At 33.6% G+C, this 15181-nt stretch overlaps 2 protein-coding genes across 2 annotated transcripts; one reads left to right on the plus strand and one right to left on the minus strand.

Annotated features, from left to right (window-relative positions):
• Positions 1–1594: 1594 nt before the first annotated feature.
• On the plus strand, positions 1595–4321 carry LOC127903142 (putative pentatricopeptide repeat-containing protein At1g09680). The gene has a single exon (XM_052443831.1). It carries the CDS (start codon positions 1715–1717, stop codon positions 3473–3475), a length of 1761 nt encoding a protein of 586 aa, XP_052299791.1. The 5' UTR covers positions 1595–1714; the 3' UTR covers positions 3476–4321.
• Positions 4322–8526: 4205 nt separating this feature from the next.
• On the minus strand, positions 8527–10352 carry LOC102615336 (aspartic proteinase PCS1). The gene has a single exon (XM_006482017.4). The coding sequence runs from the start codon at positions 10155–10157 to the stop codon at positions 8832–8834; it is 1326 nt and encodes a 441-aa protein (XP_006482080.1). The 5' UTR covers positions 10158–10352; the 3' UTR covers positions 8527–8831.
• Between the last annotated feature and the right edge of the window lie 4829 nt (positions 10353–15181).

Raw genomic sequence — 15181 nt, forward strand, 5'->3', positions numbered from 1 at the left:
TGGTGAAGGAAGTGGAGTCTTTGCTGTAATCTCTTGTTCTGTTTGAGTAACATTCTCTTTCTTCCAAAATAATAATATTAATAATAAAGTTATATTGAATGCATTGAAAATTGAAATTTTGAGTGGTATAAAAAAATTCATGTTACGATTTCATTGGGTAAAATAGCAAAACCTCCCAATTTGTTTAATAAAACTAATTGAAACTCTTCAATTGTTTTAAAACACATTCGCATCTTCCTCAATGCTTTTTTTTTTTTTTGGCTGATCTTACCATTTTGTTTTTGGTAGCTATTTAACATTAGGAAAATAAATATTTCTAATTACTTAATTAATTGAATAATTTTTTACATATAATTAATTGATAATTTAAATCAAAATCACGGGAAGAAGTAAAGGGAACTGTCATAATTTTCAATTAATTGTTTTTTTAGAATTAATTGAAATATTTTAAATATAAAATTAATATTTAATAATATTTAATTAATTATGATTAAAAGTTTTTTAATTAATTAAATAATTAAAGATATTCATATTTCCAACATCAAACAAACAGTAAGGGTAAAATAGTAAGATCAGTGAAAAAATTTGACAATCTAAGGGGTTTGAAAATGTTTTAAAACTTTTATAGAGTTTCGATTATTTTTGTCATAAAACATGGAATTTTAGCTATTTTTCCCCAATTTCACTCCTATATAATTGAGCACACGTGTTTTTAGCTATTGCCTGCACTTAATTTTCAAAGAATAGTAATCAATTGTGCTATCATTTTTCTTTCAAAACTTTGTGATAAGAGGTTCAAGTTTTGTAAATGACAAAATATGAGTAAATTCTTTTATTATTTATTTGAGTAGATTCCGTAAAGATTATTGGAGAAAAATGCCATAGGCAATTTCAGTACACTACCATGTCAATATATTAATTTTCTCATTTAATTCATGTCGCTACATATACACATGCGTAGCCATACACACACAATTGGATAGTATTATTGAGATCGTTTAAGACTGTTTTTGGGGTTTAAAGTGAATTTTGAAAATTAAAAGTTAATTATGGTATTTGGCAAATTTTTTCAAAAATCACTTTTGCCAAAATCTCCCTATCTTATTACAGATTTTAAAAAGTAAGAAAATAATAACTTTTCAAATTTTAATTTTAGGAATTATTTATATATTTAATACAATTTCATACATATCCTCATATATATTATAAAAATTTAAAATTATCCTTATTTAGGAAATAAAATCATTAATGTTAACAAAATTATTATTATTATTACTAATTATACTGAGATAACAAAAGTAAAAAAATAAAATTGATAAAACTACAACATTACTAAACTAATCGTGAGTTTTTTTAGATATGATTGAGATATGATGACAACGACGAAGACCTTATACTTTCTAACTACCTTCATTCTAAGTGGAGTTGTTTTAATCATCCCTAAAATCATTAAATAGAATATTAAGTAATTCATTAATTACAAAATTGATCATCTAACTTAAAACTTAGGCGAAAATATTAAGATATTACAAAAAAGAAAATTGTAATATTTATATTCACTTAAAAGATATACAAAGGGTTCCATTAGCGTTTCAACATATAACATGTTAACATATGTCTGACCGTCCAAAAAATTAAAACAAGTTTTACAAAATTAGTATCTTCTCCTATCTTTATTTTATTGGATTGGCAATTTCAGCAACGAACTCAAGCGATGGCGACACTCAAACTCTCAAGGTCAAGAACATCAATTTCTCAGAGAAGCCTGATCATTTTGAACAACTACTCATCGTGGTACTCTCCACAATCACCTTACCAAGACGACCCAATTCTTAAAACAATTTCTCAAGCAATAAAATCAAACAGTTTATCTTCACTCACAAAATTCCTCCCTTCAATTTCATCCCTTCAAGTTACCAATCTCATTACCCGCAATCCTCACTCCCTACCCCCTCACTCTCTCCTTTCCTTCTTCAACTTCCTCTCCTCACAGCCCCACTTTCGCCTCACTCTCCATGCGTATTCCACAATGGTCCATTTCCTCGCGGCCCACAAAATGCACTCCCAAGCACGGGACCTTCTTCATTTGATCGTCTCCAAGAAAGGAATGGGCTCCAGTGCTTCCCTTTTTGCTTCAATTCTTGAAACTCGAGGTACCCATTTGCCTGGTTTGGTTCTTGATGCTTTGATGATTGTCTATGTAGATTTAGGGTTTTTAGATGATGCTATTCAGTGTTTTAGGTTGCTTAGAAAGCATAATTTTCGGATACCCGCTCGCGGTTGTAGGTGTTTGATTGATAGAATGATGCGTACAAACTTGCCAACGGTGACTTTAGGATTTTATTTGGAGATTTTGGATTATGGGTATTCGCCTAGTGTGTATGTTTTTAATGTTTTGATGCATAAATTGTGTAAAGAAGGTAAAATTAAGGATGCCCAAATGGTCTTTGATGAATTTGGGAAGAGGGGTTTGCATGCCACTGCTGTTAGTTTCAATACTTTGATTAATGGGCATTGTAAAGCTAAGAATTTGGATGAGGGGTTTAGGTTGAAGAGTGTTATGGAGGGGAGTGGCATGAGACCTGATGTTTACACTTACAGTGCTTTGATTAATGGGTTGTGCAAAGAGAATAGGTTAGATGATGCAGAATTGTTACTTCATGAGATGTGTGAGAGAGGCTTGACACCCAATGATGTTATTTTTACTACCTTGATTGATGGGCATTGCAAGAATGGGAGGATCGATATGGCAATGGAGATTTATCAGCTAATGCTGAGGAAAGATTTGAAACCTGATTTGATAATGTATAACACACTCACCAATGGTCTTTGCAAGGTTGGGGATATGAAGGAAGCAAGGAAGATTGTTGATGAGATGTGCACGAATGGCTTGAATCCGGACAAGATTACTTATACTACCCTTCTTGATGGTTTTTGCAAGGAGGGGGATTTGGAATCAGCATTGGATATTAGAAAAGAAATGATTAAAAGAGGAATTGAACTTGACAATGTGGCCTTCACAGCCCTTATTTCAGGATTTTGTCGAGGAGGGAAAGTAATAGAGGCAGAGAGAATGTTGAGGGAGATGTTGAAAGTGGGTTTGAAACCAGATGATGCCACATACACCATGGTCATTGACTGTTTTTGCAAGAATGGGGACACCAAGACTGGTTTTAGATTGCTCAAGGAGATGCGAAGTGATGGGCATCTACCGGCGGTGGAAACCTATAATGCCCTAATGAATGGGCTTTGTAAACATGGGCAACTCAAAAATGCTAATATGCTTTTGGATACTATGCTTGATTTGGGGGTGGTTCCAGATGACATTACATACAATATTCTATTAGAGGGTCATTGCAAGCATGGAAACCCTGAAGATTTTGATAAATTACAAAGTGAGAAAGGGCTTGTTTCAGATTACGCTTGTTACACTTCTCTTGTAAGTAAATCATCAAAATATCGCCAAAAGAGATGATTGTCCTGTGTCAATGAATTCCAAGCCTACCAAAGTAGGTTAGTTTGACCATCAAGTGAATTCAAGTCTGTTTCATGAATACGGAGGAGATTGAGATGATTACTATTTTACTAACTTATCAATAAAGTAAGATTGACAAAAAGGACCACAGTGGTTAGAGATGGAATACTTACTACACATGCATTTTGGTAATTGCATCTCAACTCAGGAGCAGTGATTAAGAGTTTATTGAGACTCTCACCATACGTTGGAATAACATATACTATTTGTTGCAAAACCTTGAGAAAATTTGAGTTGATAATTTCCGTCATCAATCAGCATTGAAGTCACTCGATTCGTAAGTTGTGATTTGACGGCTGGATGAATCGTTCAAGCGGTTGCATTTATTGCAACCAGGTGGTTTGATTGGCACCTTTGGCAATAAGAATTTATTACTTTCTGCAGGACCTTTGTGATCACCGCTCGCAGTTTGCAGATACCAGGAACCAGCGGACCAGACTGAAAATGAGGCCCGTGGTTGGCAAAGATTTGTTTTCAAAATTTTCTGGGCTGACCCTTTTTGGGCTTCCAATTAAGGTTTCGCGTGGGCTACGATAGTGCTATGGCAACATGCGTTAGATAACATGCATTTTCACACCCTTTAATATCCTCATCAAAGCCCATTTTTGTACTCATAAAACCGCATTCTTGTAACCGTAGTTTTCTTACTGGATGAAATTACATTAAAGGACAAAATCTCTTTGCAAATCATCAGCCCTAACTATCTTTAAACGCTAACATATGATAAAATTATTATTTTTGGATAAAATGAAAATAATTTTAACAACGAAAAAATAAATTCCCTAATAGTATGAATTTATTACGAAAAAAATATTTACAATTTAATTAATTTATCCTGGATCATTGTAGCTTTAATTAAATTATTTTAAATTATCTTTTTTTATAATTTTACCTGAGAAAGAGCTCCACTGAACAATATCAAAAGTGGGGTTTCACAGGATTTCTAGAAGCTCCACTGAACAAGCAAACCCCGAAACTCCATAATAAAAAGCCAAATTTTTTCATTACTAACATTTCAAATTTTATTATTATGTAATGACTTATCGTAAGTCGTGGGCAACAAAAGCTTCAAAACTAAGAAAGCATGATAGAACTGGGTGAGAACACTACTGAATTAAATAAGTGTTGGAATGTAGTCATTCATTCTTTGATAATTTGAACAATTATTGTGAACTTCCTTTTTCTTTACGTTGTGGACCTTTGCCTCAAGCTAATCAAGCCAAGGCAACCTGTACATATTAAGGGTGTGTTTGAAATTGAAGTGTTATAGTTTTTACGTTATAATTGTTGTGAAAAAAATTATAATTATAAAATAAAAATTAATAATACGTAGTAAATATAAATTTTAAATAATAATTTTAATAAAACTATTAAAAATATAATAAATTTTATAATATATAAATAAAAAATTATATAAATATAATTTTTAAACTATAATAATTAATATTTATCAAATATTTTAATATTATTTTTTTAAAATTATAACTGTTTAAATTTAATCCCAAACGCACCCTACAACTAAAGGAGCAGCTGGAAAATGGGATGCAGAATTAAGAAGCGTGGAAAAAGAGTACGATGGGGACCATTTCCCACTTGAGGCTTCAAAATTTTCTCAGTGAAAAATAGCTAGTATCCACTAGCAGCACTACACAGCAAATTGTTTTGTTTGTGGGTTTGGTTGCTGTTGCTTTTTTTTCAATATTCAAAGGGCGGTGTGGCGTTTCCTTCCAGAAATCATTGCTTCGATCTTCCTTCTTTTTTTTTTCTTTTTTTTTTTAAACCCTTCCCCCCCTTTAAATAAATAATTCATTTAGCCATAAAGTGAGATTCTAAGAGCGTGCATGGAAGTGTTCGGTTGTCGAGAAAAATTGGTTGAAAGTGATTTATTTACAGGAATTGCAGACTCTGTTTATTAGCTTTGCCAGCTGTTCTCTTCTTTGTCTTTTTTAACTTTACTGCTATGAAATTAAAAATAATAATGCTGCTTCCAAACCTTACAAGTTCTTTCTTTTTTAGCACTTTTGTTTTGTCCACGTGTTTAGGGGTTTTCTTATATTCTTATCCTTTTGCCTTTTTCTTTTTTTACCTCTTGAGTAAAAGAGTTGGACCTTCATGCATATATTTTCTTCGTGATTTAGTTTAATTCAGTCAAGTCACGATGATGATGATTGATTGATTGATTGATGTGATGACAACCTCACTTTTTAGTTCTGAAGATTTGGGACATTGGGCAATTTTGGGCTGTGTTAAAAAGTAACACAGAGTATTAATTATAATGACACCTAACGTTGAAATACATGTGCTAATTATCCTTAAAATACATGTGCGCTCACTTTTACAATTAAAAACATAACATTTGCTTCAAGAAAAGAAAAGCCTACCCAAAGTGAGCTAGTGTATTCTAAATTGTGTAATTTTCTTATTATTTAATTTAATAATACTTTAACTTCGTTATCACTCGTATGTACATGATTTAAACTGTAAAGCGTAGATACTATTGAATAATAGTAATCTCCTAATAATAACAATAATAATAATAACACATTATGAGTTTTTGAAAAAATAAAAATACATGTCATATTCTCATTAGTTGGTTATATTACTTTTTAATGTTAATACGTTTTTATTTCAAAATTACGGTAATCATTTTTCAAATTATGCAACACACAATTTCGAAAATTATAATTTGTAATAATAAAAAAAAAGAACAGGATAATGACATCTTATAATTTTGGGAAATGATAGACGACTTGGGTGGACACGTTTACCACCAGGTATAACAACAGTGGAAAAAAAAAAAAAGAATAATTATCACTGACCCGTTTCAAATCAATCATGTGGAATGTCCAGTTGATAATCTCATCTGAAAACGATCTGAATAGTCGGCGGATGAATCCCTAGACATGCATTCCACTTGGCATGCATCTTTAACTCCAATGGGCCCCACTCCCTCCTCCTAGATTCATGTCGCATCTACACGCCTGACACGTCTTAACATCAACCTTTGTTTTCTATATATATATAAATAAATAATTCTGGCTTTTGAATTTTCATTATTCTTTTTTGCGGTCAGTCAAAAGCACATTGACTCTAGCGTATTATGAATTTTGTCACTCACATACCGTCCTCGTCCTGGCTGTAAAAATTTTAATTAATTTTATCTTATTATTTTGTGTGTGCTCATTTAAAATAATAACACAATTACTTGTTGGTCATGGCTATATTAGAATACATCTAAAGTAAAATGTGAATCATAACCACACATAAAAAAATAATAAATAATAAAAAATAGCTTATAATTTTAATCGTGTAGTTATAAAAAAGTATTCCACCTATAGTGATTCTAACATAGTCAAACCCTTATTTATTTTATAATAAAATTCATACATATATTTTATTATTTATGTTGATTGAATTCACGAACTTAGCTATGGTACAACTATAATACTATGCCATAATTGCATCTAACAATTGGATTCAATTACTTAACCGTTAGATCTCTTACCATAACTAAATTCAATGACTAGGTATAATTATGGTATGATATCACAGTTGCACTATAGTTGTACCCTTGTATTGACACTCAATTTAGAATGTTAAAGCAGCCAAAGTGGGAAATCATTGCCCTAAACTTATCCAAAAAAGAAAATGTAATTAAGTTTGTTGAGAAGAGAATTTATTTCGAGAACACAGTGTCGCTCTATTCATTGGTGCCTTCCTACCTTGCAGTTTTCCATAAGGTACAGCATGTGAAATCATAAGATAGCCGCTAATAATTTGCCACGTGTATTTAACACTGAGTTAACATCATACACTTGACCGATTGGAGCTGGTTGCAAAATTTTAGTTTTCCATTGTTTCTTATGTTTCTCTGCAAATCTTCTTCTCTATATCCTTTGCTTCTGCTGTTCTCATTCTCCCAATATAGACCCTTAATTTACTGTAATAACTTGAAGCAATCTCTTGTAAATGTATATTTGGTCGTGATTTCCGACTCTTCTCTATATTTAATTAATAACGGATAATGCTGATTTTAAAGTTTAATTAATTATTTTCTTATATCAATATTGGGAATGAGCTCTTGTACCTTGTTGGTTAATTAATTTTTACAATACGGGGGGGGGGGGGGGGGGGGGGGGGGGGGGGGGGGAAACACCAATATGGGTGGAGGAAATTTCATCTGCGTCCACAGAGTTTTATAGACGAAATCAGATCTGGAGTCATGATTTCCGACTCTTCGTAAGAAAAGTTAAAAAAACTAGAACAAAATATATCATTGAGAAAATTCACTGTAAATTTAATCAATCATGCCCTTCTCTTACATTTTTCTTCATAGTAGAACTAATAGTGGAAACATGAAGTAATGTAACTTTGTTTAGGCAGTACTATTAGCCATCACACGTGTGTGATTTTTCAATTCAAAATCCAAATTCTGCATTTGCTTTAAGCCTTTGAGCAAATCTGAAGTTGAGTTATTTATTTACACAAAGGATGATGAAAAGGGAAAATGCGATGCAGCTGAGATCAAATTATCTCCGATCAGCCAAAGTGAAGGTGGTGCGTATTTTCAACCGTGGAGCAGCCACTTCGGGTGATGAGAGTTTTTTGTGGTTCAACTAGTTGCCCATCACACATTCACACTTCAAAACCAAAAAGGATTTCAACCGATTGCCGGCTTGTTACTTATTTGCGTTAGTTATATTGTATGTAAACCGTTGGATTAAGTTATTCTAAATCAAATGCTTGCAATTGACCAGATTGTTGCATGCGACAGAGCACTGCAAGGTAGCAACACCCCATTAAATAATTCATTAAATGTGGGAGGGGCTCTGTTCAACATAATGTAAGATTTTTTTTTAATATCTTTTACCAAACACTAATTAATTTTCAATTGATATGGACAAAATTCAATCTTAATTAAGGACTCAAGTCTCCAACAGACATTTGGACTTTGGATTATAGCTGTTTAATATTTAGAAGGCAAAAGGAAGTTAGGAAAATAGTTGCATAAATATATATATATATATATATTATCCTCGTATGTACATTGAGTACTAGTCTCAAATTATACAACCACCGTAGTCATAGAGCGTGGGCTTACATCAATACATCATGCCAACAGTGGGACACCATATGCCCCACTTCTTAAATGCCCCGATCTCACTTAATCCTGGCCCTAGCTTTACGTAGCCCACAGAGATGGTCAAGCCAGATGTTTTTGTGTACAACATTTCACGAAAATATCTTTTATGTACATGTCCCTGCCCGTGAACATAGGTAATCCAGCACCACGTCTCTACGCTGATCTGCTACACTCAGCCTTAGCAAAACCCACCCTCCTGCTGGCAAGATCAAATTCCACCCACAGATTCTGCTGGTGAAAATTCCCGAAAATATTACTTGCTAGCCCGAGCATTTCCGACCGTCCAATCCCCACGCAGTGGACCCCACCACCGACATCAGCTAATACTCTTTCTTTTTCAATCAGAATCTCCACGCCTCTCTCAAATTCGAATACCATGTCGCCTATCAACCGCCCGACCTCCATCGCATTTCCATCGAAACACATGTCGGCTACTCCACCGTACACGTACCCCTTCTTCATCCTGGGTCCCGCGAGCCTCACGATTTCTTCTTTAATTTTATTATAAGCCACGTCCACCAAGTAAGTGAACTCGGATCCCGAATCGACGATGGTCTGACCCGACCCGCTAGCATCCGGGTGGAAAGCCGTGGCTGGAATATCCAGTCTTTTGCCTTGAATTCGAACCCCTTGCATGGGAACACTGTACGCCAGAGGATCCAAATTTGGAGAGCGTTGACTTTGAGGGAAAGTCAAGAAGCTGACGTAGCGGAACCCGGCTGAGTTCGGGTTCTCACCAAGGTAAAACGACCCGGTTGGTGTGTACCCGACTCGAGACACTCGGGTCGGGACACAATAGGAGAACTTGGATATTTTCGCTTGGGAAGCGAAAGACAACCGTCCAAGGTTCATTCCCAGAATACCCTTGTCCTCGCTCGTATCCTTAGCGCAGCCGAGAATCAAAGGAAGGGTGCTCTGGGCAGCAGAGAAGGTGAATTTTTCTTTGACGAGATTACCCTCGGCGAACGTACCATCTGCGTAGAAGTAAGAGTAATGGCACAAACGGTTCTGGTCGCAATCGGTGGGGAGGGTAAAATCGACGATCCGAGGCTTACAAAGCGGGTGAGTACAGGGGAGAACAGAGAAAGAAGAAGAACGAGAAGGATCAAAGGACGTCGTGGGAGGAGCAGGGGCTTTCTTGTGACACTTAATCCAGGAGAGCTGGCTGCCGGTGTCTAAGACCATCTCCTGAGTCTGAGGTGGAGTCCCTATGGGGAGAGACACCACAAGAGCCATTGAATATTTAAACTTGGATCTATAGCGTAGAGACGGAGCTCTCGCTACTTTGCGGTTTTGTTTCGTCTGCGAAACGAAAGAGGAGTAATATGACGGAGACAAATCGTCATGGGAGAAACGGCGAGATATGAGGGCAAATGAAACGGAAAAAGTGGTGTTGTTATTCGAACTTGCTTGGGCTGAGAGGGAGAGGACTGTGAGGAGCAAGAGCAAAAGAAGCACGGTTTTGTTGCAGAGAAACATTTTTTTTTCTCCTTTTTTTTTTTTTTAAACTTCTATCGTTTGGGTTTGTTTGATTTTGAAGTTGGAAGTGGTCTGCGCCCTGGGCGGTATTTATAATATGAATTTTGGATGAGGGGAGAGAGAGAAGGCAGAAGAGTGGGAGAGAGTGAAGAAGACGCCAAAAAAGAAAGACTGAAAAAAAGAGACGCGGTTTCTTAATTGAGCGGTTAGATCTTATGATGACAGAGGTTTAATTGCAGATGAATATATGAGTATGAATGTGAATAAGAATGGGAATTACGTATTTAAAAGGTAACACAATATTTGTTGCCTCCCTGTTTGTGGAAGCAATCTACAGTTTTGCCAGCCTGTTACTTCCTGTTTTATTACTTTTTTTTTTTCAAAGTAGTTTTTTTAGGTAAAAATTTTCAAAAATGAAAATGAGTAAAAAAATTAGTAATTTTCTTTTAAATATAATATTTTCAAAGAAAATTACAATTTACAACATAAGGGTAAATGACATTCATGTCCCTATCTTTTGGCCTTTTTCATTCTTTTATTTCTCAACTAAGAGCATAGTTGTTTAGTTTATATCAAATAAGTCCAGTTTTAAATTATCAGATGAAACATGTTCTATCCAAATATCTGAAACATGTTAAATTAATTTATACCAAACAGAGGAACTATGTCTTCGTTTGGAAAAATAAGCAAAAGTTAAGGACTCATATGTTATTACGCCACGTGTTTTTTTTTTTCCGTGATTCTTTTCTTCTAGCTTCTGTCCTGATTGGCTTTCGTTTTTCGCTTTCTGGTGGTAATGTTTTATGCTACGTGGAGAAGTAAGGAGTTCAATGCAACGTTTCCAATTCTAACGGATAAAAGATTTTCAAATCAAACTTCATTCATTTTCTAATTTTGATTTTAAAAAAATTAATACAGTTGTTGATCTTAAACCATAGTTTTCATTACATGATTCTTTACTTCTGGCTTTATCATAATTAATTTCTTTCCCCCTCTTTTTTTGCTTTTTGTGGTTACGTTAAGAAGCATGTAGAAGGTGAATGCAACTTTTTAATTTGCTTAATTTTAAGAGAATTTATTTGACTAATGATGCATAAGAACCTACTTTTGATTAATTCATGAATACTAAAGTGACAGCTTATAATAGGAAACTGAAATCAATTTAAAATATTTAAATTAATGGTTCCATTTGTACTTCAAAATGAAAGCTCCAAAAAAGTTTAGGATTTTCTATTTTTATTCTTTTTTTAATTTTGAGCATCCACTAATATTAAAATACTTTTTAAGTTTCACTTAATATAGCCAAAACAAAAAAAAAAAGGCACTTGGGAAATCTTGGTACAGTTCAGATTTGATAGCTGGGCACGCCCCTGGTCATATGTTTTCCCTTCTTGCATTTGAATAATATTATTATTCTTGTTGTAGCGTCAATTATATTTTAAAATTTAAATAATTAAATTTGGGACCAATTGACTATATGGTCCACATAGTTGAAATATGCTAATAATCATCACTTTAATATAAAATAAATACAATGCACGGGACCTATCAATGAAACACCGGTGCTCTATGGTTTTCACTTCCCATACATGTAGTGGCTTAAAACCCTAATTACATGTTTTTAATTCACAACCACTCCACTCCACTCATTATGTTCACTTTAAATTAAATGATTAAAGACATAATCTTCTGAATCCTATCTATTTTTTTTTAAATTTTTGGAGATGCAAATAAATTAATATTATTTAATTAGTTATGTAACATAAATGTGACACTCGTACTTATCTCATTAAACATTGCCTCGAGAGTTGAAGTTTTCTTGGGGTTTTGTGTACAAATCCAACTGGAAAGTTTGGTGTGCGAATTGCGACTGCGGCCATATCTCTCTGGTCAACACTCAGAACTCCAGCTGTCTTGCATTACAACTACACAACACACCTATTCATAGCTGGTCAAATTCTTCGAGAAAAAAAATTTTCTAATTAATTCTATTCTTAGTCGATAAATTTTATTTTTTTTATTACTTAAGATTATTATTTAAATTATAATTCATATTTTATAATAATAATATTATTATTATTGATATTTATAATTAAATAAATTTACATTAAATTTTATATAATATTATTTATATTTTATCCTATTTAATATTTGAGAAACATCTATTTAACTCATATTTTAAAAGAGAGAATACTGCATTCACTCATAATTTAAAAAAATAAATAAACACTCACAATAATTTATGGGGGCACGAACCCAATTGTGAAGACATAGTTCTTACCACTGGGTTTTTTAATCGACAAACTTGAAATGTATATTACCATCGCATTCGCATTCTGTTTCTATACTTGGTTTACAAGTGTTGGAAATTAAGCACGCTATCAAAAATCATTTTATGAAATTGATGACTTGTGAGCTGTGATCCATGTATTATTAATTAATTTTTTTTTGGATTACCATACTCAATTATTACTGTACTATCACTCGCCTAGTAAAACGAAATTCACATTTTGCTTCTTTAAATAAAAAATGTGAAAGGATGAAGCAGAGAATACGACAGATCAAAACTTACTGCTAACATTGTAATCGTTCATAGATTTTCACATTTATAACCATCATCAAGAATTGATCTCGAGATTTAATCACAGTTCACTTCAATCAATGATGAAACAACGACGCTTCACACATCTTTTTATGATTCGTGAAATTGAAAGGCGTTGATAGAAAGGGGTTGGTAGAAAAAAGACCACAGCAAGGCCGGGCACGTGTGAGGATTCCATACGAAAATCTCTATCAAATTCACGGGGGCTGGTGAGGTTGTAGTTGCGGATCATGTTTGTTTGTGAAATTGTTGCTTTCTTTCCTTATTAGGATTAACTGTTCCTTCTTGTTTTTTAATTAAACTGATTGATCCTATCGCAACTGCCATTTTGCAGGCCTCCTGTGATAAGAACACATGCTCCTTGCTCACCAGTCACCACACTTTAAAAAAAAAAAAAAAAGAGACGAGATGGGGACTTGACTTTTACCCCGAGAATTCCATGGACCAAAGAATTCATTGCATATTCACTTATTAATAAGATGAACAAAAGGAACGAAAGACGAAGGGTCTAAGAGATATCTACTATGAAACCATTATTATTTTACAGTACGTTAGAAATTTGTTGAGAGGACTTTTTTGTTTTTTGTTTTTTTTCTCTTTTTTTATGATACACGGTTCATTTCTTAAAGACTTAGAATAACTTGAATCTACTTTCAAGAAAATTTTCTCCAAAGTCAATCACTAATTCTAATATGTAAAGCTATATTAATAATATTCATAGTCAATGAAACTTTTAAGTGAAATTAAATGTTACCGACAGCATGTTATAACCGTTTAATTAGTAGCTAGTGTGGTTCTCGGCTCATTAAAATAATAATAATAATAAAAAGGAGTAGAAATTGACACACTATATTAGTTAGGTTGTAGAAATTCATACAGGGTCTCCATATAGATGCCTCGCCAATTAATGATGACACATAAAAACTAGGTAATGTATGACTTTTGGAGTTTTTATTTATTCTATTGTCTTCCTTTTTCATGTTATGCTAATGATATCTAGTACTAGTACTAGTTAGTCTCATCTAGCTCAATGTATCGGATTAGGTCGTTAGATATTTAATATACGATCACATTAATCATATCCTCTCTCATGGGATTATAAAATTTCCACATGCATGTATATTCTCCTAGCTACTGCTGATAGATTGGAATATATATATATATTTCACAATAAACAATGTAAAAATGTTTAACAAAAGAGGGAGAGAGAATAATCATGTCTTGTTTTGTATATATAAACAATCAGTCTCCAGATGCCTCTGCATTTATGTTTCTCACGTTATCGAAGACAATGAACTAAGTGACAAGCTCCTGCCCATGTTTGTGTTGGGAATATTCGTCACTTGCTAATTCTTTGATTAAATCTTGTTCCCTTATGGTTTTTACTTTATATATTTACACACACACACACACACACACTGCAAAGTAAAATCTTGAGTGATCGGTGTGCGTCCATTTTGACAAAATCCTCTTGATATCTGAGCAATAAAATCACGGGCTATAACAAATAAATTTGGATTGATTGGTTTTAGCGATAAATTCATCAAAACTTTTTAGAATATTGCTTGAGTTGTTGTGTTGTCTGATTTGTCGCCAAAAAAGTTTTGTCTTACGCAGGAGGACGGACGCATAATTTCAACCAGGTGATTAAGTGGTAGAGAATTAATCATAGTTTTGGCTGAAATTTAAAGAAACTTTCGTGTTTTAGGATTTATTATTATTATTATTATTATTTTTTGGGGCAAAATTCAGGTATATATATTTATCCTTGATGCGTTGCGTGGTGCCACCTAGTTTAGATGATAAAATTGATTGTATTGAAAATAAGAGAGGTTTGTAATTTGAAATGGGGGTGGAAATTAGGTTGCTGTTAGGCTAATGGTTAGAATTGATTTTGTTCTTACCTGTAACATTAGAGCCTCGCAATTAATTGATTGTTAATTCAAAGCCAAAAATTCATAAAATCCGGGAACAGTCTTAGCCACCCCATCAACAGTAATTTCTTCTATAAATACAGTAAAATTAGGGTAAAAACCCACCAAAATCAAATCACGAAAGAACTCATACATCTCTATCGAATTATGTTTTAAATAATGAATCAGCTAGATCAACGAATCATGCTCAAGCATGCATAATGGCCTATGAGGGCAGGCTTGGGGCTAATGATGCTAGCTGGTGACACGAACATCGTCCGATTGATTTGATTAACTGGTTATAAATGTCATTATCTTCCACTCTTTATCATTTTTAAGTCAATACCGATTGCCCACACATCATGGACCACTTGTATATTTTTCAATTAACTCATACATAATGGCATAATTATGCACTGAGCACACACACACACACACACACACACCATTGGGCATTCGTGGTGCTTATCCTCTGCCATTTAAAGAGTGTCAAAGAAGAGATTTTTAAA

The sequence above is a fragment of the Citrus sinensis genome, chromosome 6, assembly GCF_022201045.2.
Source record: "Citrus sinensis cultivar Valencia sweet orange chromosome 6, DVS_A1.0, whole genome shotgun sequence".
NCBI classification, from domain to species: Eukaryota; Viridiplantae; Streptophyta; class Magnoliopsida; order Sapindales; family Rutaceae; genus Citrus; species Citrus sinensis.

What these genes read in the sequence shown, in the direction of transcription:
- LOC127903142 (XM_052443831.1), top strand. Translation starts at nt 1,715, where the DNA reads ATGGCGACACTCAAACTCTCAAGGTCAAGAACATCAATTTCTCAGAGA.
- LOC102615336 (XM_006482017.4), bottom strand. Translation starts at nt 10,157, where the DNA reads ATGTTTCTCTGCAACAAAACCGTGCTTCTTTTGCTCTTGCTCCTCACA.